The sequence below is a fragment of the Phacochoerus africanus genome, chromosome 15 (assembly GCF_016906955.1).
Source record: "Phacochoerus africanus isolate WHEZ1 chromosome 15, ROS_Pafr_v1, whole genome shotgun sequence".
Lineage (NCBI taxonomy): Eukaryota > Metazoa > Chordata > Mammalia > Artiodactyla > Suidae > Phacochoerus > Phacochoerus africanus.
Window position 1 is genome coordinate 73,109,262 of NC_062558.1, and position 25,459 is coordinate 73,134,720.

The window sequence follows — 25,459 nt, forward strand, 5'->3', positions numbered from 1 at the left end:
TGGCGTTGCTTGCTCTGAGCTGTGATGTAGGTTGCAGACTTGGCTCAGATCCTTAATTGCTGTGGCTGTGGCCTAGGCTGGCAGCTGCAGCTCTGATTTGACCCCTAGCCTGGGAATTTCCATATGCTGCAGGTGTAGCCCTAAAAAGCAAAAGAAAAAAAAAATATTACTGATACAGCTGAAACTGCCTCTGAACCCCTCCTTTGCCTTCTCAGAGTTAATCACTACTCTGTTGTGGTATTCATATTACCTTTTTTTTAGCTTAAACCTCTGATGCTATCTACTAGAACTAATGATAACTGAAGCCACCTTTTCAAACCTGAAAAGGACTGAATGTCCTGTGGTCCGAAGTATAATTTCAATAAATGAGCCATATTTTGATTCATTATTTTATTATAACTTTATAATGTGAGATTAACCAGTTTGGGTAGGTAATTTGCATTTTCTATTTCTTGTTCTGAATAATTTGGGTAGTTTGCAGAAATAATGCCTCTTTATTCATGAATGCTTAAAAATATTTCCCCAGAACACAGTCTTTCTTTTACATAATTTCAGGCTATTCATCCATAGCAGAACATTTAATATTGATGGAATACCATTATTTAATCCACAGTCCATAATCAAATTTTGCCATTTGTCCAATAACAATGCTGCCAGTCCACCTCCCTGTCTGCCCCAACCCCAGCATTCTGTTCAGGGTCTCACCCTGTATTGTATTGTCATGTCTCTAGTGTCCATTCATCTAGGACAATTCCTCAGTCTTTCTTTACTTTTCATAACCTTTACATTTTGAAAGACTATAGGTCAGTTGTGTGGTGAACCCCACCTCAGTTTGGATATGTCTGGTGTTTCTGCATTAGTTTCAGGCCACTAGGAAGACCATCTGTTCCAGTTTGCCTGGATTTTCCCAGATTTAACACCAAATGTTCTTCGTCCTGGGGAACCTCTTCAAATATACCACAGCATTGGTGTTGGTTCTTGTCAAAGATATTAGTAGGTCTTTATTCTTAAATTTTATTTATAATATTAATTTTGAACACAAACAATTTATTTCATTTCAGAAATGGAAATAGTACGGAAACTGTTGAAATAGTACACAATTAAAAATTAAAACCGCTGCAAGTTCTCACACTTTTGTTACCTGAGAATTTAGCTGATTTGCGATATTTCCAAGTTTACATAGGTTATGTGAGACAGTGGATTTTGTATTTTTATAATTTTTTTAAGGATTAGATAGATTTTGTTTCAGCTATTGGACAAAATTTGATGTAATGGAGAGAATGCTCTATTAAATATTCAAAGCTTCTTTTTTGCTGTTGTTCTCAAGGTGGAAATAATTCCAGTTTTCTTTTGTCATTCTAGGGTGTGCCATGTGATTTGGTAACAGGTGAAGAGCGTGTGACAGTAGAGCCAGATGGGAAACAGGCTGCCCACGTTGCTTGTACTGTTGAGATGTGCAGTGTTACAACTCCCTGTACGTATACACCATTGTCGAAACTTATGGTTTAGTATTTTTTTTTAATTTAAAAATATGCATGAACATATGAACTGTGTTTTTTATTGTGAAAAAAGGTTTAAATTGAGACAAAGAAGAAAACAGTACAGCAAATGCCCATACTTACCACTACTTAAAAATGCCATACTGGGTGTTCCTTTTCTGGCTTAGCACTAATGACTCTGACTCTTATCTGTGAGGATGCAGGTTTGATTCCTGGCCTCACTCAGTTGGATAAGGATCTGGCGGTGCAGTAACTGTGGTGTGGGTCACAGACACCGCTTGGATCCTGTATTGCTGTGGTGTAGGCTGGCAGCTTCAGCTCATATTCCACCTCTAGCCTGGGAACTACCATATGCTGTGAGTGCAGCCCTAAAAAGACAAAAAAAAAAAAAAAAATCCGAACTTTCTGTCATGTTTGCTTTTGAATTTTCTTTCCTTTTTCCTCTTAAAAATTAACTGAAATGTTGGAATTTCTTTTTGGTGCAGTGGGTTAAAGATCCAGCATTGTCATTGCAGCAGCTCAAATTGCTCCTGTGGCATGGGTTTGATTCCTGGCCCAGGAACTTGCATGGGCTACACGTGCGGCCAAAAAAAAAAAAAAAGAACTGAAAAGTTAACAAGCGTGAATTTTCCTTTGTATCACTTCCCAGTACAATTCCTCTCCTCTGTTTTGATCCAACTGGAGTCAAGTATTTAATATATACCTTTCCTGTCTTTTTTGTTGTTGTTGTTTTTTGGTATCACTGATGTATATTACCTGTTGATACTGTAGAGTGTGTATTTTAAAACATTATTATTATTATTATTTTGCTTTTTTTTTAGGGCCACACCTGCAGCATATGGAGGTTCCCAGGCTAGGGATCTAATTGGAGCTATAGTTGCTGGCCTACGCCACAGCCATAGCAACTCAAGATCTGAGCTGCATCTGCGACCTACACCACAGCTCACAGCAGTGGTGAGCTTAACCCACTGAGAGAGGCCAGGGATCGATCCTGCAACCTCACGGTTCCTATTTCATGTAGGAGTTCCTGTTTCCGGTGCGCCACAACAGGAACTCCTACATGATTATTTTATTGTATTATTGTTGCACAACTTGCTTTTTATTCTACGCAACATGTTTTTGGGTCTAGTCTTGTTTACATAAATATTTCATCAATATATATATCACATGTATTATTTAAATTGTTATGTAAGTATTCTCTATTATGAATAAAATTATTCCTCTATTAAAGACTATTTAGGTTATTTAAATTTTTTTGTTATTATGTATAGTGCCACAATTAACTTCTGTTTACGTACTATAGTTTTGGGTGTTCCTGCCATAGCACAGTGGGTTAAGAATCCGACTGCAGCATCTTGGGTCTCTGTCAAGATGTGGGTTCAATCCCTGGCCTGGCGCAGTAGGTTAAAGGATCCAGTGTTGCTCCAGCTGTGGTATAGGTCACAGCTATGGCTCAGACTCAGTCCCTGACCTGGAAACCTTTATATGCCTCAGGTGCAGCCATAAAATTAAAAAAAGAAAAGAAAAAAGTACTGTAGTTTTGAAAATATTTTAAATGAAAATTTATTATATAGGCAATCATTTTTCATAATAGAAAAATAAATGCAAAGAGAAGGAATAAAAACATGTAACTCCCCGATTCTACCCATCCAGAATCAAACATGTTAGTTAATCCTGTGGTTTATATTTTCTGTTTGTGTTTGTACTGTATTCATACACCCTCGTGTGCTTTGTGGGTATGTATATTAAATAAAAATAGGAGTTATTCATTATGTACTATTTGATAGCTTGCCTTTGCATTTTAATAATCCTAACTTTCTTGAGTTCCTGTTGTGGCTCAGTGGCTTATGAACCCAGCTATTATCCATGAGGATCCAGGTTTGCTCCCTGGCTTTGCTCAGTGGGTTAAGGATCCAGTATTGCCAAGAGCTGTGGTTTAGGTTACAGACTTGGTTCAAATCTGGTGTTGTTGAAGCTACTGTGTAGGCCAGCAGCTTCAGCTGCCTGGGCAGACCCTAGCCTGGGAACTTCTATATGCTGCAGATACGGCCCTAAAAAAAAGAGAAAAAAGAAAAAATTTTCTGAGTAAGTGGATAGTTTTTAAAAATCAATTTATTCTAAAAGTAGTACATAGTAAAAATTTAAAATAGCATATATAAATCAAAATTCCCTCTTCTGCCCCCTTTTCTAATTTTGTTTGTATACACCCAGATATGCTAAGTAATTTTAAAATTAGCTCTCTTCTGTTTCCTAAATGTCATTGTGGGCATATTAAATTTTTCATTTTTAAAAAATATGCTCTTCTTAACTCCTTGGTATTTGAGGAAGATAACTAAAGTATAAATGGCTTTAAAAGAATAAAATAATATGATTGGAGGAGTTCCCATGGTGGGGCAATGGTTAACGAATCCGACCAGGAACCATGAGGTTGTGGGTTCGATCCCTGGCCTTGCTCAACGGGTTAAGGATCTGGCGTTGCCTTGAGCTGTGGTGTAGGTCGCAGACGCAGCTCAGATCCTGCGTTGCTGTGGCTCTGGCGTAGGCCGGCAGCTACAGCTCTGATTAGACCCCTAGCCTGGGAACCTCCATATGCCGCGGGAGCGCCCCTAGGAAAGGTAAAAAGACAAAAAAAAAATGATAATAATATGATTGGAAATATTTTGGCGTTAGAAAATAAAATGCAGCTTTTTTTTTTTTTTTTTTTTTTACCATAGTAATGAGCTTAAAACCCCTAAGACCGAGCAGAGCTGGAGCTTAGGGCATTGACATATTCTGCGTGTCCTCCTAATACCCGTTTGTGTTCCTGAGGTGGAGGTGCTTCATTTACTGCAGGGCTATCTACTCCTGGTTCCTGGGATTGTCTTTCACTGCTGTGTGGGATAGTCCAGGCTGCCTCCGGGTTTGCAGAAAGCAGGACAACTGAACCTGCTCACTTTGGGAAGCAGTACAGTAGAGTGGTTAAGAATTTTGAAGAGTGGGGAGTTCCTGTCATGGCCCAGTGGAAATGAATCTGATTAATATCTATCCATGAGGACACAGGTTCGATCCATGGCCTTGCTCAGTGGGTTAAGGATCCCGTGTTGCCATGAGCTGTGGTGTAGGTCGTGGACACAGCTCGGATCTGGCATTGACTTGGCTATGGTATAGGCTAGCAGCTATAGCTCCAGTTCAACCTCTAGCCTGGGAACCTCCATATGCCATGAGTGAGGCCCTAAAAAGACAAAAAGGCAAAAAAAGAATAACAGGATATGCAGGAGTTCCTGCTGTGGTGCAATTGGGTTTAAAAAAAAAATTTTTTTGAAGAGTGAATTTTGGAGATGATCCGGAATTTCATGTATTTTACAACTTAAGTAACTGCCCATGCTGTATAACCTTGAGCCAATGACGTCTCTGGGTTTCTGTTTATTCTTCTGTAAAATGTAAATGTAAATAACGATGATACTTAACTAATGGGCTTGTTGTGAGGATTAAATGAGTTATAATTGTAAAGTGCCTAAAATAAGCCTGCCAGAAAAGAAGCTCATGGTAAACAATGACAATGATTTTGGTATTGTGATTTGTTGATGATGTTATTTAAGTAGATTGTCTTGCTTATGATAACTTTTTTTATTTTCAGATGAAGTGGCTGTGATTGATGAAATTCAGATGATTAAAGACCCAGCCAGAGGATGGGCCTGGACCAGAGCACTGCTAGGTTAGTGGTCTTATAGCTATAAAACCCATGCTTTGTGACATACAGATGCATTTTATCTGCTTGACATTGCCAAATAGAGCCACCTGGATCCTCTCTTGATATAAATCACAAAAAAGTCAGCTAAGTGTGTCTTGTAGTTTTCTAAATATTGTTTTAGTAATGAGAAGTCCATTTTTTCTGGTATGAAATTAGGATAATCCTAATTAATTATTTAATTAGAGTTCATATCTCACCATATTTACACAGCAACTATTAACATTTTGGTGTTTCATGCCAGTCTTTTTTTCATCCATATGGTGTTTTGTGAATATATAATATTTGTATCTTGCTTTTTTCATTTTTGTTGTTTCATAGGCATTTTTAATACCATGTATCAATATTGCATATTCTCCCACATGATATCACTTACATGTGGGATCTAAAATATGGCACAAATGAACCTCTCTGCAAAACAGAAACAGACTCACAGACATAGAAAACAGACTTATGGTTGCCAAGGGGGAAAGGGGAGGGGAGGAAGAGGGATGAACTGGGGGTTTGGGCTTAGTAGATGCAAACTGTTACATTTAGAATGGATAAACAAGGTCCTACTGTACAGCACAAGGAATTATATCCAGTCTCCTGGGATAGTTCATAATGGAAACGAATATTAAAAAGAATGTGTGTGTGTGTGTGTGTGTGTGTGTATAGCTGAATCACTTTTCTATACAGCAGAAGTTGGCATAACATTGTAAATTAACTATACTTTAATTAAAAACTTTTTTTTTTTTGTCCTTTTGTCTTTTGAGGGCCAGCACCCAAGGCATATGGAGATTCCCAGGCTAGGGGTCTAATTGGAGCTGTAGCCACCAGCCTACGCCACAGCCACAGCAATGCGGAATCCAAGCCAAGTCTGCAACCTACATCGCAGCTCATGGCAACGTCGGATCGTTAACCCACTGAGCGAGGCCAGGGATCGAGCCCACAACCTCATGGTTCCTAGTCAGATTTGTTTCTGCTGAGCCATGACGGGAACTCCAAAAAATTTTTTAAAATATTGTTTATTCTCCATTGAATAGCTGTATTGTTGAGTCTTCCCTTGGTTTTTGTGGGGGATGGGTTCTGCATCCATGAATTTAACCAACCACAGATTGAATGTTTTCAGTCCATCATTGGTTGAATGTGCAAATGTGGAACCTGTAGATATGGGAGACAAATTGTAATTTGTTCCAAGGAGTTGAAGATTTTTCCCTATTATTAATGATACAGTAAAAATCTTTGTGGCCATGGCACTTTATTGATTTACCTTATTTCTTTAGTATAGGCTCCTGAAGGTGGACTTGAGGTCCACAGACAGGAATGAATGTTTCTCCTGCTTGTTATTGAGTGACTTTTTGATCAGCATGTTGTAGGGCAAGTGTTTTCAAATTTAAAAACAAATAAACGAGCTCTTTCTTCAAACCAAAAGTGCGCACTGGAGCCTGTAATATAAAATAGATGAAAGTGGGTATCCTCAGGGATAAGGAGTTTGGAGTTTCTTCTACCTCCCAGTCTCTTAGGCACCTCAGTGATTCCATGGAGCCTGATTTAAAACACAAAAGTGTAAGACTGATGTTCAGTATTAACCATCAGAATGCCAGGCTCTAGTTGAGGCTGGCTTCACCCTCAAGTAGACTCAAACCCTTGAAAAGTAGTTGAAAAACCCTGAGGTTTATAAAAATGGTGATAATTTTTGCCCACTAGAAGATTTTTATTTTGAGGTTTGAGACATAGATAGTATTTACGAAAACACTTGGTAAAGTTGTAAAGCAATAGGTAAGCAAACAAAATATTTTTGTTATGTAAAGTGTTGAATATATAATTTTATATCTTTGGAATTTTTGAAAATCTGGAGTTCCCATCATGGCTCAATGGTTAATGAACCCGACTGATATCCATGAGGACTCAGGTTTAATCCCTGGCCTTGCTCAGTGGGTTAAGGATCCGGCCTTACTGCAAGCTGTGATGTAGGTGCAGACTCTGTTCGGATCCCATGTTGCTGTGTCTGTGGTTTAGGACTGCAGCTACAGCTCCGGTTCGACCCCTAGCCTGGTAACCTCCATATGCCATGGGTGCAGCCCTGAAAAACCAAAAAAAAAAAAAAAAGAAAAAAAATCCCTTGGAGTTCTTGGGGGTTCAGGCTCAGTGGGTTAAGGATCTGGTGTTATCACTGCAGAGCCTTGGGTCCCTGCTGTGGTGCAGGTTCAATCCCTGGCCTGAGAACTTCCACATGCCATGGTGTGGCCCAAAAAAAATTTTTTTTAAATCCCAGTTTTTGATTTAACAGGACTCTGTGCTAAAGAAATCCATTTGTGTGGAGAATCTGCTGCTATTGACCTGGTTACTGAGCTTATGTACACAACTGGGGAAGATGTGGAGGTACTTGATATATGCTTCATTGTGAAGGTAGCATAGTGAATAGCCCTGAGTACCCAGGCAGTGGCTTCCTAGTCCCCAGATAGTGGTGAAATCAGAACATAACTAAAAAGAAAGCTTCATTGCCTCATAGTTGAGTAGATCATACATAGTCGGTTGAACCTCATGATACAAAGTTCTGTCCAAGTGGCTATCACACTCTACGTCTCCAAAAGTACAGAGATTATCTTTTCCTAACAAAACCTTTTGGAATTTGAGGAGATTTCTTTAGAATTAAATAAATCAGGAATGTAAGAAGTTTGAGGCTCAGAAAATGTTCATGATTTTCAAAGTTTCAGATATCAGATATGGGGGCCTTTGAAATAGATCTAATTGGTACAGATAGTTTATATCCCTTTTTCGAATTTTTAAAGTAGGAAGTAACTCATTCTATTTAATCGTACTTTTTGTTTTCTTTATTAGACGTGTAATAAGATGAAATATTTTTGAATTGGTCCGTTAGTTTTGTGCTCAGCTTTCAGGAAGAGATAGTAGAATGTAGTGGAAAAAATTCTGGGTTCTAGTCTTGGCTTTACTGTTATTCACTTTGTGTTTTTAGGCAAATCACAGAAGGCTAGAATTGGAAAAATCCTCATCAGACCTAATCTTTTATTAGACTCTATTTTACTCTTTTTTAAAATTTTACTTGTTCATACAATGAACATAACAGTAAACTCTTCTGAACTTACCAAGTTGGTATGAAAATCAAATATATATGCAAGTGCTTTAAAAATTTAGGAAACCCTCTATTAAATTTTATTAATTTAGAAATACCAATGAGAACTGATGGTAACAGTTAAAATATCAAAATAAATGTTTTTCTGTATTTTCTCTTGAAAAAGTTGGAACATATCAGTTTTTAGCTTACCTTTGATTATGAGTTTTTCACAATTAGAAGAAGTGAATTAGGTGTGTTATTTTACAATTTCATGTCTTTTATTGTAGGTTCGAACCTACAAGAGGCTTACCCCCATTTCTGTGCTGGATCACGCACTAGAATCTTTAGACAACCTTCGGCCTGGGGACTGCATTGTCTGTTTTAGCAAGAATGATATTTATTCTGTGAGTCGACAGATTGAAATTCGGGGATTGGAATCAGCTGTTATATATGGCAGTCTCCCACCTGGTAATTACTGACTTTCATTATGATAGAAAATGAAATGTGTCTCTCTATTTTTTCTTTTTGTCTTTTTCTAGGGCAGTGCTTCCGGCATATGGAGGTTCCTGGGCTTGGGGTCTAATTGGAGCTGTAGCCGCCGGCCTATGCCGCAGCCACAGCACCTCCAGATCTGAACTGTGTTTGCAACGTACACCACAGCTCACGGCAACGCCGAATCCTTAACCCACTGAGCAAGGCCAGGGATTGAGCCCACAACCTCATGGTTCCTAGTCGGATTCGTTAACCACTGAGCCATGACAGGAACTCCAAAATCTCTTAATTTTTGACACTTATGTAGAGCTATATATAGAAAACACAGTAGAAGATTACGAATTAAGGTTCTTGGTGTATATAATTTGTTATAGGTCATATAAACATTTCTCTAGTTCTGGAGTTCCCGTCATGGCTCAGCGGAAACAAATCTGACTAGTTATCCATAAGGACGCAGGCTTGATCCCTGGCCTTGCTCAGTGTGTTAAGGATCTGGCATTGCAGTGAGCTGTGGTGTAGGTCGCAGATGAGGCTCAGATATGATGTTGCTGTGGCTGTGGCATAGGCCAGCGTCTACAGCTCCAATTCAACTCCTAGCCTAGGAACCCCCACATGCTGCAGGTTTAGCCCTTAAAAAAAAAAAAAAGTTTCTCTAGTTTGTCTTTGTGAGGATAGAAATATTCTTATTATTTATAGCTCTTGTTATATGTTGCTATTATTAGACTATTTTAAATGCTGAGCTGATGATTTTCTTATAGAAATGTCATTAAAATAAATATGAACTTGGTAATATTCTTTAAGTTGTAGTCCTGAAATCTGTTAATAAGTGTCCTCAGAAATGATAAGGCTAATGTGGTAGGAGATTGTATTGTTCTGTGTGGGGATATTTAGAGGGTTGAAAACAAAGAATAAGTGACTATTTGAGGATATAAAGAAGAAAGTTTGAGACAGTTTTGGCCATAAAAATGAAGAGTAGGAGGTGAGGGTGTCCAAGATAATGTAGTAAAGGATTGAGAACACTGATTTAACATAAACTTCTTGTTTTAGGGACAAAACTTGCTCAAGCAAAAAAGTTTAATGATCCTGATGATCCATGCAAAATCCTGGTTGCTACAGATGCAATTGGCATGGGACTTAATTTGTAAGTAATTTGTTTTGAATAATTATGGGTATTCAGTGGGTTAGATGGCAATTTAAAAACTTCTAGGAGTTCCCGTCATGGCACAGTGGAAGCATATTTGACTAGGAAGCATGAGGTTGGGGGTTCGATTCCTGGCCTTGCTCAGTGGGTTAAGGATCTGGCCTTGTCGTGAGCTGTGGTGTAGGTCACATGTGGCTTGGATCCTGTGTTGCTGTGGCTGTTGTGTAGGCCCACAGCTATAGTTCCAATTAGACCCCTAGCTTGGGAACCTCCATGTGCTGAGGGTGCAGCCCTGAAAAGCAAAATAAATTAAAAACAACAACAGAAAAACCCTTCTAATTGGCATTAGAATGACCAAATACTTTGATTTAGGAGACTGGGTATTATAGATCTGAGATTAATTTACTTAACACCTGTTGAGGGAATGAAGTGAAAATACTGCATAGACTAGAACATTTTTTATTCCTTTTTACAGCTGCACCTGTAACATAATGGAAGTTCCCAGGCCAGGGGCTGAATCGGAGCTACAGCTGTGGCCTACACCACAGCAACATCACATCTTTAACTCACTGAGCAAGGCCAGAGATCGAACCTCCATTCTCACAGAGAGAACATTGGGTCTTTAACCCACTGAGCTACAATGGAAACTCTGAGCACTAGGACTTTTGAGTGCCTCTCTCTCCCATTGCTAACCTGTTACATTATCTGACTTTATTTTCAGCGTCTGAGTCAACAAGTGTGTGTGCATGTTATGCAAGTGGGGCCAACCATTATCTTTAGGGGTTAACAGTATTAAACCCTCTCTGGGGAATGAAATATTCCTTTATGCATGGAAGAACTTTTCAAAGCCATTAATAGCAGCCAGTGTTTAATAGCAGCTTAAGAACACTTTATAGGAGTTCCCGTCATGGCTCAGTGGAAGTGAATCTGACTAGCATCTATGAGGATATAGGTTCGATCCCTGGCCTTGCTCAGTGAGTTAAGGATCCGGCATTGCCATGAGCTATGGTGTAGATTTCAGACAAGGCTTGGATACCATGTTGCTGTGGCTGTGGTGTAGGCCAGCAGCTACAGCTCCGATAAAACCCCTAGCCTGGGAACCTCCATGTGCTGTGCATGTGGCCCTAAGAACATTTTATGTAGTTTATTTGTAAGAAGGTAGCCTTATCGAGGTACAATTACGTACTGTACAGTTCACCCATTTTACTTTATTTATTTATTCAAATTCAATCTCGTGACCTATGGAAGTTCCCAGGCCAGGGATTGAATATGAACTGCAGCTGCAGCCTATGCTGGATACTTTAACCCGCTGTGTTGGGATGGGGATCAAACCCATACCTCTGCAGTGACCCAAGCCTTTGCAGTTGGATTCTTAACCCACTGTACCACAGCAGAAACTCCTGGTTCACCATTTTAAATATATAATTTGGTGCTTTTTATTAAGTTTACACAGTTTTTTAAAGAAATACTAAAGAGTGGAAGAAGAATTACTGGAGTTCCCATTAAGGACGTGACATAGTGTCTGTGAGGATGCAGGTTTGATCCCTGGCTGCCTCACTTAGTGGGTTAAGGACCTGGCATTGCCATGGCTGTGGTGTAGGCCACAGCTGCAGCTCTTATTCGACCCCTAGCTCAGGGACTTCCATATGCTACAGCTGCGGCTGTAAAAAGAAAAAAATTAAAAATTAAAAAAAAAAAGAATTATCAACAAACCCCTTTACCTTATTTTGTAAACAGTGGGCAGTATTGCAAATAGGCTTAAACTAAAATTAGAGTGAGCATTTCTGCAATGAACCAGATGATGGAGAGACAGTAGTTCTTGAGATCACTTTTATTTCTATTTCAGGAGCATAAGAAGAATTATTTTTTACTCCCTTATGAAGCCCAGTATCAATGAAAAGGGAGAGAGAGAAATAGAACCAATCACCACTTCTCAAGCCTTGCAGATTGCTGGCAGGGCTGGTAGATTCAGTTCGAAATTTAAAGAAGGAGAGGTTACAACAATGCATCGAGAAGATCTCAATTTATTAAAGGAAATTTTGAGTAGACCTGTGGATCCTATAAAGGTAGGGTGTAACATAGTAATTGCTTCTTCTCTGTGGGAAACAGTGATTCCTTCCTTCACCCTCTTTTTAGACTTGCCTCAGACACCTGGAAACAAATAAGCCAAAGAAAATTTTGTGCCATGAAAATCATGTCAAGCTTTTCATGAAGATGGCGCCAAAGGCGAAGAAGGAAGCCCCTGCCCCTCCCAAAGCCAAAGCCAAAGCAGACTTTGAAGGCCAAGAAAGCACTGTTGAAAGACATCCACAGCCACAAAAAAAAGAAGATCCGGACGTCACCCACCTTCCTACGGCCCAAAACACTGCGACTCAGAAGGCAGCCCAAATATCCTCGGAAGAGCGCCCCTAGGACAAACAAGCGTGACCACTATGCCATCATCAGGTTCCACCTCACCACTGAGTCAGCCATGAAGAAGATAGAAGACAACAACACACTTGTGTTCATTGTGGATGTCAAGGCCAACAAACACCAGATTAAACAGTCTGTGAAGAAGCTCTATGATATTGATGTGGCTAAGGTCAATACTTTGATCAGGCCTGATGGAGAGAAGAAGGCATATGTTCGACTAGCTCCTGACCGTGATGCTTTGGATGTTGCTAACAAAATTGGGATCATCTAAATTGAGTCCAGCTGGCTAATTCTAAATATAAAAGTCATCACTAAAAAAAAAAAAACAAGAAAAAAAAGAAAATCATGTCAAGGAATTCCTGTGGTGGCTTAGCGGGTTAAGAACACAGCTAATATCCATGAGGATGTGGGTTTGATCCCTGGCTTCACTCAGTAGCTTAAAGGATCTAGTGTTGTCACATGCCAGGCATAGGTCACGGATGTGACTTGGATCTGGTGTCGCTGTGGCTTTGTCGCTGCAGTTGCAGCTCCGGTTCAACCCCTAGCCCGAGAACCTCCATGTGCCATGGATGCAGCCCTAAAAAGACCAAAAAAAAAAAAAAAAGAAAAGAAAAAAGAAAGAAAATCCTGTTGAGAAAGCCTTGCTGTTTTGCTTTTGAGAGGCCTAATAGAGACCTCCTTGGTCAGAGAGTGATAAGCAAGTGAAAGATTCAGATTTTAGAAAAGCAACTGTAATGTAACAAGTTTAGTAAACCTGATTTCCCCTTAGTTCTTCCTATAATCTAGCAGTAGGTGGAGATGGGGCACAGCTGCATAACTTTTGGACACTCGGTTACATCAGCAGTTTGAAAATTGCCAGAAACTTTTAAAGAGAAGAAACCATTGAGTGTGGGCTAAAAACAGCATTCAGCTATACAGCTTTGAAGCCGGTAAAGACAAGGTTAAATTTTGGTTAGTGTAGTCAATGAGGCGGAAGTGTACGTATTTTATTTATTTATTTATTTTTTAATTTATTTATTTTTTTGTCTTTTTGCCTTTTCTAGGGCCGCTCCTGCGGCATATGGAAGTTCCCAGACTAGGGGTCTAATCAGAGCTGTAGCCACCGGCCTACACCACAGCCATAGCAACGTGGGATCTGAGCCACATCTGCAACCTACACCACAGCTCACAGCAACGCCGGATCCTTAACTCACTGAGCAAGGCCAGGGATCAAACCCACAACCTCATGGTTCCTAGTGGGATTCGTTAACCACTGAGCCATGATGGGAACTCCAAGGAAATGTATGTATTTTAAACAAACTGTTATAATTTAAAGTTTGCCTGGAAAATTCACTTAATGTGGCTCATCTCATTTTTAGTTACTCTGCGTAAAGGAGTATATAAATGAGATAATACAAGAAAAAATTCCTGGAGGAATGCTATGGTGGAAGTCATTTCTGTAGCTTTTGTTGAGAGTGTGGTTGATAATGGAACTCACTCATTTCATCCTATTCCCTCATTTCTTGTGTTCATACTCATCCTTCCTCCCATGTCTCTCTCTTCCTTTCCTCTTTCTTTTTCCCATTCCCCCTTGTACTTACCTATGGGCAATTCTTAGCATTGCAATACACAGTTAAAGATAACTGACCTCCACTTTAGATGTTTTCTTTTCTTTTTTTGGTCTTTTTAGGGCCACACTTGCAGCATATGGGTCCCCAGGCCAGGGGTCGAATCGGAGCTGTAGCCGCTGGCCTATGCCAGAGCCATAGCAACTGGGGATCTGAGCTGCATCTTCGACCTGCACCACAGCTCACAGCAATGCCGGATCCCTAACCCACTGAGCACGGTCATGGATTGAAACTGCGTCCTCATGCATGTTAGTCAGATTCATTTCTGCTGAGCCATGATGGGAACTCCTAGACATTTACTATTCTATGTATGTCTCTCAGTTTTATTGTCCTGATTAAAGTGATTGGGTTTTCCTTGTTCATTTTTGTTCAGTGGAGATAATGGAGATCCTGGCAAATATTTTTGATACTCTATCAGATCATTATAGATTTTAGAAATATAACCAAAATAGAGGCAAAAGATTAATTACTTAATGGCTATACTTGGTTAGTTTTACTAAATTATCTCATCAGCTTTCCTAGTTGGTAATACATGGCAGAATATGATGCTTTTCTCTGTTTTGCTCAAATTGTTGTCACTTATTTGGCAAGAGCTTAACCTGAATCTTGAAATAACTTAAGAAAACTTATCCTTAAAACGATAAAAGCTTATGGTTGTTTTCTCTTTTACTAAAGGCAGCTGGTCTTCATCCAACTGCTGAACAGATTGAAATGTTTGCCTACCATCTCCCTGACACAACGCTTTCTAATCTCATTGTAAGTAGAAACTCTTAAATATCTTTTCTAAAAATGTTGATATGTCAGACAATTACTGGTTAACCTCATGGACATGAATGGATAGTTGGTTTTTATGAGATTGCTATTTATGAAGTTTATTTTGAAATTGGAAGTCTTCTCTCAAAATCTTGTGAGACTTTTGTCCTGAGGAGTATTTCATATTGGGAAGGCTGTAGAGGAAGTCTGTTAGCTTGAGGAAGCAGCGAATTAAGCTAGACTTGCTGGAAGTCTGTTACTGGATTAAAGTGATTCTCTTTTGTAGACTTGAGTACTTTTTTCATGCCCACCTAGGCAGTCCAGTAATTTAATATGTTTTCCCCCCCCAGGATATTTTTGTAGATTTTTCACAAGTTGATGGGCAGTATTTTGTCTGCAATATGGATGATTTTAAATTTTCTGCAGAGTTGATCCAGCACATTCCATTAAGTCTACGAGTGAGGTATGTTTTCTGCACAGCCCCTATCAACAAGAAGCAGCCTTTTGTCTGTTCTTCCTTGTTACAGGTAAGTCTTTGATATTCTGAGTCGTTTCAGGTTGATGCATTTTCCCTGAACAATACTTTGTTATTCAAAATAAAGCTATCAGAGAGTACTTTCTAACATGAAATACTATCTAAAAACTTAAATTTTAAAATGACTTTTTTTCTTGCAGATAATTTTTTGGGAAAGGGGGAATTATTGCTTTGTATTTGGGCTTATATGGTAGCCTTTTTGAAGACGCTAAAACAAGAGTAATTATAGTTTTTTCAAGGGAATTCGGTCTTTGATGATACACTTTTTCCTCATTGGTGTTGGGTGATATTTTTTGGAAGGGAGTGGCAATAATGTTCAGTTTTCTCAACTATAAGGCACTGCATGAATTTATTTGGTGCCAAGATTCTAGCCCCTTTTATTTTAACTCATCGCGTAGAGATGCAAATTTCTGACTTCTGAGGAGCGCAAGATTCACCCGAACAAGGGGGCACGAAAGAGCAGTGGGAGCTGAACTTCCGTTTCTGCCATGTCCTCTCACCTCTCTGGGCTCTTGCTCTCCCCCTGCTTCTGCTTAGAGGGCCCTCCCCACTAAACCCAAAAGTGTCCTCTCTTTTTTTTTTTTTTTAGGGCCACACACACAACATATGTAAGTTCCCAGGCTAGGGGTCAAATCAGAGCTATAGCTGCTGGCCTGGGCCACAGCCACAGTGACATGGGATCCGAGCCTCATCTGCGACCTACACCACAGCTCACGGCAACGCTGGATCCTTAACCCACTGAGTGAGGCCAGGGATCAAACCCGCAACCTCATGGTTCCCAGCGGGATTCATTTCCGATGTGCCATGACGGGAACTCCTGCAGTCGGATTCTTAATCCACCATGCCACAGTGGGAACTCCTCAAATCTCTCTCCTTTTTTTTTGTTTTAAGGCAGCACCTGCAGCATATGGAAATTCCCGGGCCAGGAATTGAATCCTAGCCACAGCTGTGCAATGCCTTTAACCAAGCACACCAGGTCTAGGATTGCTCCTGCACCTCCTCAGTGACCTGGTGCAGTAAGGTTCTTAACCCTCTGCACCACAGTGGGAACTCCTCAAATCTATTTCTAAATTTACATCTTAAATTATTTTAGAATTATATAAGTAATACAATTTTTTTTTTTTGCATGGAATTAAAACATTAGACATAGGTTAATTTGGGCTACCACCCTAGTCTCAATTCTCTGACATAATTACCATTACGAGTTTATGTGTATCCTTGCAGATCTTTTCTGTTGCATTTGCCTACTTACCTGTATAAGTAGAAATTCTCATTTTGTTGGGCGGATGTGTTTTCCTATAAATGTTATAATGCGTTTGTCTGCAACTTGCCTTTTTCTTTTTCCCTTAATATGTCTTAGAGATGTTCCATGTGTGGGTATTTACCTAGGAAATATGTTTCTTAACATTGATGGCCCAGATTCATTTCTGCTGAGCCACGACTGGCACTCCCGTCTACTTTTTTTTTTCTTAATCACAGACTGAGGTGATTTCACCGAACTCCTTTCTTCTGTTTCTCTCAGTTTGCCAGGCAGTATAGCAGAAATGAGCCCCTGACCTTCTCATGGTTACGCAGATATATTAAATGGCCATTACTTCCACCTAAGAATATTAAAGACCTCATGGATCTTGAGGCTGTTCATGATGTCTTGGATCTCTACCTGTGGCTAAGGTACTACATTTTTCCTTTATGTGCTCTCATTTTTTTAAGTAATAAGGCAAATCAAAGGTTTTATGATGGTATTTTGCATTTTCAAATTAGGCACATATTTGCAGGGTGCTCTTTTGTGTTTATTGTCCATTAAGGCAGTTGAGCCTAGTTCATACCCATTCCAAAAATGACTTAAGGAGTTCTTAGGATTCTGATTTAGAAAGGTAGGTGGTCCCTGAACCAAAAGCATTGGTACCACCTGGGAGCTTATAAAAAAAGAATATTAGCAGTTTTTTTTTAAAAAAAGAGAGAGGAAAAAAGCATATAGAGACTGTCAGGCCCGCCCCAGACCTAATCATATTCTCCATTTTTAGATGGAGAGTGATTCATGTATACACCACAGTTTGAGAGATGCTGCTCTAGATCAGTGATTCTCAAAGGCAGGCTTGTCCTACCACGGGGACATACTGGAATCACTTAAGATATGAATAATAACCTGCTCTGTTATAATGACATAACCCTCAGTTGTGTTGGTGCAGAAGTAAAGGTTAAGCAAAGGCGCTGGACACAGTTTGCAAAAAAGAGAACATTTGAAATTAATTAGTGTCAAGACATAGTTGTCATTGAGATTAGTCCAGTGGCTAATAAGAGCTGTTCCTATAATGTAATATGTCTTTTTTCCAGCTACCGGTTCATAGATATGTTTCCAGATGCCAGCCTTGTTCGAGATCTTCAGAAACAACTAGATGGTATTATCCAAGATGGTGTACACAACATCACCAAACTGATTAAAATTTCAGAGACACATAAACTGCTGAATTTGGAGGGCTTGTCAGCAGAGCGCTCATCCCGTTTGTCAGGAACATTAAAGAGCCAAGCCAGAAGGAATCGCAGCACCAAAGCTTTAGGGAGTAAAGCTGCGGAGCCCCTCAGCCCTGCTGCAGGAGAGAAATCCCTTGCTTCCAGATTGGTGCAGCAAGGCCTCCTCACTGCAGACATGCTGAAACAGCTGGAGAAAGAGTGGATGACACAACAAACTGAGCATGGCAAAGAAAGAACAGAATCTGGAACTTACTCAAAAGGGACAAGAAGAAAGAAGAAGGATCCTGATTCAGATTAGTTTTATTTTTATTTTTGCCAATAAAATCTATTTTAAAATCTTTTTTTTTTCTTTATATGCATTTACTGCCTGCTATGGTACTGTGGCTTTTTACTGGGTTTTTTGGCTTAAAAAAATTCACTCTTAAGGATGACTAAACTGCTGTTTGTTTCCATGTTCAAGAGATTTTATTTAAAGCCTCATTTAATGGCCATTTGTAGTATATCACTAAGACAATGCACTGAAAAGAACTCTGCATGAGGATAAAATCAGTTTGATGAATTGTTTTGACCAGTTTCCTAAACCTTTGCTGACGATGTCATGGGTGGAATTCTTTGACAAACATTGCTGTTTGTTGTACCCGTGCCCAGAGGCTAGTCTTTGTGCTGGAAATACAAAATGAGACATAATATTCCTGCCCTTATGGAGATCATATTTTGGATATATTGATAGGAATAAGTTAACAAATAATGTCAGCTCTCTGAGGGCCATTGTTGTCTATCTAGTTCACTGCTTGATCTGTGGTGCCTGGAATATAGTCGAATGCATAGATGTAATTTGCAGAGTTAAATGCTAGAAAGAAGTAGAATAAGGGAAGAGAGTGGTAGTCGTTGGTGGGCTATTTACATAGAAAGAGTGATCTTCCCATGTCCAGAGGCCAGTCTGATGCATAGTGGCCTTTACTTGTCCAAGAAAGTTTTAGGCCTTGAGTAGAGATGTGGCTAAAACCAGCTTAAGGCCATAGGCTTTGGAGTTGCACAGGCCTTGGTTTAGCTTCTCACTGCTACCAGCTTAGTGACCTTGCCCTTTGTTCAGTTTGATCTCTCCAACTGAAAAAGATGGGCAATAAAGCCTACCCAGAGTTGTTGTGAGGTTAAGTGTGATGAGATGCCATTTACCACAGGACCTGCTATACAGGCAGTGTTTTATAAGTGAACCTTAAGGTTTGGGCACATTCTGAGCTGTGAATTGAACTCTCAGGTCATTCGAAGAACTAAACTAATTTCCTGAGCAACTGCTAAATTGAGGCTGACTTAGGACTAGGGATTAAACTGATTTGGTTGCAATTGGATTAAGGAACAGCCAAGTTTTCAAAGTTATCTTCTGACTTTTTCTTCTGTAGTTCAGAGTTCAGATGATAATTCATTTAACTGAGGTAGCAGTCTTTATTCTTCTAACCTTTGCCTTTATAGAAGGCTGAACAGGTGGCACTGACTCTCTTTCTCCCTTGCTTGAGGATAAACAGTAGTGAAATGCCTGGAAAGGGCATCTTTCTTTTGGTATTTTGCAGCTGAACAACTTTAGCTTCTAGAACTTGCTTCCCACTGTGATTTACACCACAGTAGACACAGTCCATTCTTGCCCAGATGGTCTCAAGAAATGCCCATAAGCTGAACTGGACAATGCATTTGGTCTTGTAGTTAAGTGATGAGATACATCACTTAGAGGGTTATTCTCCTACTTTCTCCACTTTGGAAGCCAGAATTGGTAAGTCAGAGAAGACGCTTAGGCAACACACTTGCAAACTTAGGCAAGTTAAATGTTAGTGAAGCCTCAGATAAGAGTTGAGATGGGAGTGCCTTAACGGAAGTGCTGCTTGAACGTTGAGCTGAAGGGTGTTTATAAATACTAGTGATAGCTTACCTTTCACCTCTCCTTGCTTTGTGGAAGAGGAGAGCTCTGTGGCTAGGCAGAGAAGAGATTCAAGAAAGGTGAAATCAGGTGACATAAAAAAGGAAATACAGAATTGTAGTGTTCCCGAATAATTTTCTACAGTATCTGAAATTGTCACTGAAAACAGTTTGATCCTCCTCTGCTGTAAATTTGACACGCCACTTATCTTTGTGGGCTTCTGGGCAGCTAAGTTCCAGGCATACATTTCACTCGAGTCATCTCAATTTTTCCAAAACACAACTTCTTCTCTTTTCCTTGCAGTTTTCTAATAGGCTTTGAAGCACCTGCCTGAAAACTCTTCTTGGACTATTGTGGATTCACCTGAGCATCAACATTGGGTATGGACTGAGGCTTAGATGCTGACCTCAGTTCTATCAGTACAGATCTGGGTAATTTAATAAAATGTGTTTAGTACATAACTGGTTAAGAATAATAACCAATGACTTGTAATGCTTTGTATATTGTATTTATGGTTGAATGTAAATCTACAAAATGGAATTGGGTCTTTTGAAAAATGTCTTAACCGTGAATCACAAAACTGTCATCTTAAATCACCAAAGATTCTTAGAACTGGGAGTCTAATTATGATACAGTCATTCTGTGTGTGTCCAATTAAAAAAAAACCTGAGAATATAATGAAAAGTTGGGGTTTGGTAAGCAAATGGATACAAAAATTAGGCTATTTTGCTCCTCTATTCAATAGCTGTAAAATACATAAACTTGAACAGAGATAACTATAAATATACTTATAAATTGTCAGTGTTATCTAAAAGCCTTCTAGCACAGTGGGACAACTCTACACACAGATGATAAGCAGATAAGAGTTGTCTTTATGGGAAAAACATGTCATAAAAAGGGAGAAAAAAACCTTTTGAAACAGGGTCAGACTTTGAAGACAATTTAAAAAGCTACTTTTGGGGGTTCCCATCGTGGCTCAGCGGAAATGAATCTGACTGGTATCCATGAGGACACAGGTTCGATCCTTGACCTCGCTTCGTGGGTTAAGGATCCAGTGTTGCTGTGAGCTATGTAGGTCACAGACTAGGCTTGGATCTGGTCTTTCTGTGGCTGTGGTATAGGTCAGCAGCTGCAGCTCTGATTTGACGCCTAGCCTGGGAACTTCCATTGCTGCAGGTGCAGCCCTAAAAAGAGCCTCCCCCCCAAAAAAAAAGGATAAAACTTTCCTTTAAAAAAAAAGCTACTTTTGGTAAACTTGGGTTTGGAAGGCAATTTTGAACTTGGTCTTTTAATGCTATACTCTTTTAGAATCTGCCCAGAAATTTGATATCATGTGCTCCCTATCCAGTCCAAGCCCTTGAAAAAAGCCCTGGAGCTTATGGAGGCTCGGTAGAGTATTGTAACTAACCTCAGTGACTGCTTTAAACTGGTGTGTTACACACCTGTAAATTGGAGGAGAACTCATAGTTCCCTGCTGGGAAATAGTTTTTTTCTCAAGTGCTTGTAGTTAGGTTAGGATCATATATATATATATTTTTTTTTTTAATTCCTTAAAATTACACTTAAGTAATGTGTAATGTTCATAAATTGCCTTATTCTTTAACAGCTAAATTTTCATTTTCTTTAAAAAGTTTTTTATTTAAAAATTTTTTTAATTTTTAAGTTTTGTTGATGTATAGTTGATTTACAATATTGTGGTCATTTTCATTTTCCTGGCATGTTTATCACTGTTATTATTTAAAAATTTATAAATGGGCGTTCCCTTGCAGTACAACAGGTTAAGGATCCAGTGTTGTCACTGTAGCTAGCTAGCTTGGGTTGCCGCTGTGGTGTGGGTTCAATCCCTGGGCCCAGAGAACTTCCACATGCTATAGGTGCAGCCAGAACAAAGCAAAACTGATAAATAGATGGATGTTGACCATATGTATCTTACTTGGAGATAAGAACTTTCCCCTAAGCCACACTTCTGCACAGTACTTACCTCTAACTCTATATACATAAGCCAAATAAGCTCGTCATTTAAAAAAAAATTCTTATCTAAAGAATTTATATACAGCATTTTGGGCGTGGCGGGGGGGCATGTCCATGACATCTGGAAGTTCCTGGACCAGGGATCAAACCTGCCACAGCTGTAACCAGAGCCATAGCAGTAACAAACACTGGGTTCTTAACCTGCTGAGCCATGATCAAACTCCAACACAGCTTTAACAGCCAGAAATAAGCGCTTTCAACTCTGTTGTCTGTTTCTCCTGTTTTTATTGCCAGTACCAGACTTTTGATTGCTATATATCTTTGTAATACAGCTTAAAATCAGGTATTGCGATGCCTCTAGCTTTGTTATAGCTTAAAATCAGGTATTGCGATGCCTCTAGCTTTGTTGTCTCTCATGATTGCTTTAGCTCTATGGGGTATAATCTGTGTTTTTTTTTTTTTTTTTTTTTTTTTTTTTTTTTAGTGTATTCCCCAAATAGCATCTATGGGGTTTTAAAAAATAAACTTAAAAAAATTTTAGAATAGTTTTATATTTACAGAAAAGTTATAAAGATAAGAGAGTTTTCAGATACCCACACCCAGTTTCCTCTATTTTTAACATCTTACATTAGTGTGGTAGACTTGTTATCATTAAAGATCCAAGACTGATACATCACTATTAACTAAAGTTAATAATAATTATTATTATTTAGGCTGCCTTAATTTTTAACTTAATGTCCCTTTTCTGTTCCAGGGTTCCATCCAGGATCCTTCATTGTATTTAGATGTCACGCCTCTTTGGACTCCTCTTGGCTGTGATAGTTTCTCAGGCTTTCCTTGCTTTTGATGACTCTGACAGCTTTGAGGAGCCCTAGTCACGTATTGTACTACAGAATGTCCCTTAATTGGGATTTGTCTGATGTGTCTTAGAATTAGCCTGAAGTTACGGGTTTTTGAGAGGAAGACCACAGAGGTAAAGTACTATTCTTACCACGCCATAGCAAAGGTACATACCATGGACGTCTCTGTTGAAGTTAACCTTGATCATCTGGCTGGGGTAGTGTTTGTCAGGTTTCTCCACAGTACAGGTACTTTCCCCAGTCTTCCCCACCGCCTTTCCATGCTGCGTGCTTGGAAGGAAGCCACTCTGCACAGCCCATGTTTCAGGAGTGGGGATTATGCTCCATCTCCCTGGGTGTTGGGGGAAGGGAAGTACCTACGTAAATTGTTTAGAATCCTTCTGCAGGGAAGATTTGTCTTCTCCCACATTTATATACATATTATTTTTTCATCTGATTATATTAGTAGGGATTGATGGGGGTTTATTTTATACTTTGGGTTATAATCCAATAATACTTTATCTCGTTGCTCAGATTGTTCTAGCATGGTTATCATGAGCTCTTTGGGTTGGCTCCTATATCCCTTTGTTGTATCCCCATCATTTGTTTTTTAGCGTTCTTATTTTTTTGGCACTATAAGATGCTCCAGGCCCCTCTTGTATATATTATTCTGCCTAGCTCTAGAATCAGACATTTCTCCAAGGAACACTGGCTTTGTTTTTTGTTGTTTGTTTTTGAGGATGATATTAAAAACCAAGCTCTGAGTGCTAGTTATACTTATTGCTACAGGGTATCATTGCTTCTAGGGTCCCTCTGCTCACAGAGCGAGGAACTATGTGAGCAGGGTATACCAACTCATGTACATACACATATCTGCAGATACTTATGTGTACACATATGTATATATTCATCTCTATCTATATTAAGCTAATCGTGAGTTTATATTGATGGCCACAGTTCTAATCCAGAACATGGAGCAGGATCATTCTAGCCTTCTCTCCTTGCTTGTCTGGAGCCCCCCACTTCAACAGTGATAAAACTACTTCCCTCCACCCACCCTCCACTTACTCATCTAATTCCAGTATATGTTCAGCCCTCTATATCTGCAGAAGTGAAACCTGCAGATATGGAGGGCCAACTGTATTCATTCTACTACAACTTTTTATATAAGGGACTTGAGCATCTGCAGATTTGGGTGTCTGTAGGGGCTCCTGGAACCAATCTCCCATGAATACTGAGAGATGACTGTACATGTTTCAGCGGTGAAAGGGCCAAGTCCTAACCACTAGATCACGAGGGAACTCCCAGACTGTACATGTTTCAGAATCATTAAGCCATGCTCCTGGGGGAGTCAGCTTTATCAACAGTGCTACCTGTAGTACCTTTTGCCTTTAGTCTTACTGACTCCGCTCATTTACAGAGTTAGGTAGGTCAGCATCTTTTCTCCCCAGCTCCTTCCGTGAGGCTGTTTCATCATTTGTAATGCATTTTCTTTGTTATTCTACATTGCATCCATGATCTAAATATTTTAAACTCACATACATTAAATTCATTGTGGTATAAAATTGTAAGGGGTTTTGATAAATGTATTGTGTTATGCCTTCACATTACTGCATCATACAGAACAGTTCCACTGCCCTAAAAATTTCTCTGCACTTCACATAATCCTCCTCTCCAAGCTCCCAGCAACTACACCTGTTCACTCTCTATTGTTTTTCCTTTCCACATCTGTAGATGTTTGTTTTGCCTTTTCCATATCTGAGGCTATTTAGTTTTTACCAGAGGAAAAACCGGATCCCACCCTGCCACCAACTCCTCCTAGTGAGAGAAGAAAGTGTTATTTACAGATAGATGTCTGTTGGTAAAAACTGGGCAGAAAAAAGTGGTTTGGGGTCTCACTGTTTTTTGTTTTTGTTTTTTTTTTTTCTGTTTCAGGGCCCAAGCTGCCAGGGGTCCCCAGGCCCTAAAAGAGGTTCCCAGGCTAGGGATCAAATTGGAGCTGCAGCTGCCAGCCACAGCCACAACAACGGCAGCTCCAAGCTGCATCTGTGACCTACACCACAGCTCGCAGCAACATGGGATCCTTAAAGCACTGAGCGAAGCCAGAGATCAAACCCGCACCCTCATGGGCACTGGTCAGGTTCATTACCACTGAACCATGACAGGAACTCTGGGGTCTCATTGTTGATTGAGGGTTTCAGTTGGTGGTCCTGTTTTCCATCTTATGCCTCACTCCCACTTCACATGGTGCCTGAAGATCCCAAGACCAGAACCTGCTGGGTTCAGTCTCTACAGAGAATGAACAGCTGTTCTGTAGGGCTAGGGGTGGTCATGGCTCTGGACAGAGGGGTGCAACTGGGCCCTAAATGCTTTTTTAATGTAGACTTTTAGCCAGCCCTCCTCTCTCTCTCTTTTTGCCTCTTGCTTTTTTCAAGTACCAGGGCCTCTATTCCTGAGCATTTCTAGAGTTACCATTGTCATTGCTTGTTTCTCAGAAGAATCACTCTCTGCAGACTCTTAGGTGTCACTGTTTTCTCTGATAAGCTGTTACTTCTCTGTCAGCTTTCTGTCTTCTAAATTGTGTTAAGCTCTCTTGTCCTTGTGGGTTTATGCCAGGCTTAGCCAAAAGTCTCATTTGCTTTTTGGAGTTTGCTATTTTATTTATTTATTTATTTATTTTGTCTTTTTGCCTTTTCTAGGGCCGCTCCCGCAGCATATGGAGGTTCCCAAGCTAGGGGTCTAATCAGAGCTGTTGCTGCCGGCCTACGCCAGAGCCACAGCAACGTGGGATCCAAGCCTTGTCTATGAACTACATCACAGTTCACGGCAATGCTGGATCCTTAACCAACTGAGCTAGGCCAGGGATTGAGCCCACAACCTCACGGTTCCTGGTTGGATTCATTAACTACTGTGCCACGATGGGAACTCCGGTAGTTTGCTATTTTGTGCAATTGAGATTATAACAACTGGAAAATGTTAAGAGCCGTATGAATTGCGATTTCTTATATGACTTGTCTCTCCTTGAAACAAATATAGCTCTTAAT

General features: G+C 39.8%; 1 protein-coding gene and 1 pseudogene across 5 annotated transcripts in view; both read left to right on the forward strand.

Moving 5' to 3' along the window:
• Positions 1–23,189, forward strand: part of SUPV3L1 (Suv3 like RNA helicase) — a 31,077-nt gene extending 7,888 nt beyond the window's left edge. The window contains exons 6-16 of one of the 5 annotated variants that reach the window (XR_007132227.1): positions 1,363–1,474; positions 5,116–5,193; positions 7,499–7,590; positions 8,572–8,752; positions 9,824–9,917; positions 11,764–11,983; positions 14,612–14,692; positions 15,040–15,216; positions 16,747–16,895; positions 17,559–20,036; positions 22,331–23,189. Coding sequence is in view for 3 of the 5 variants with exons in the window: in XM_047760870.1 (XP_047616826.1) it covers positions 1,363–1,474; positions 5,116–5,193; positions 7,499–7,590; positions 8,572–8,752; positions 9,824–9,917; positions 11,764–11,983; positions 14,612–14,692; positions 15,040–15,216; positions 16,747–16,895; positions 17,559–17,994 (1,620 nt within the window). In the remaining 2 variants the exon portion in view is untranslated. Of the gene's footprint in view, positions 1–1,362; positions 1,475–5,115; positions 5,194–7,498; positions 7,591–8,571; positions 8,753–9,823; positions 9,918–11,763; positions 11,984–14,611; positions 14,693–15,039; positions 15,217–16,746; positions 16,896–17,558; positions 20,608–22,330 lie in introns of those variants that run through there. The other 4 variants (XR_007132228.1, XM_047760870.1, XM_047760871.1 and 1 more) reach the window with 4 other exon arrangements.
• Positions 12,111–12,643, forward strand: LOC125116007 (60S ribosomal protein L23a-like; annotated as a pseudogene).
• Positions 23,190–25,459: the final 2,270 nt, after the last annotated feature.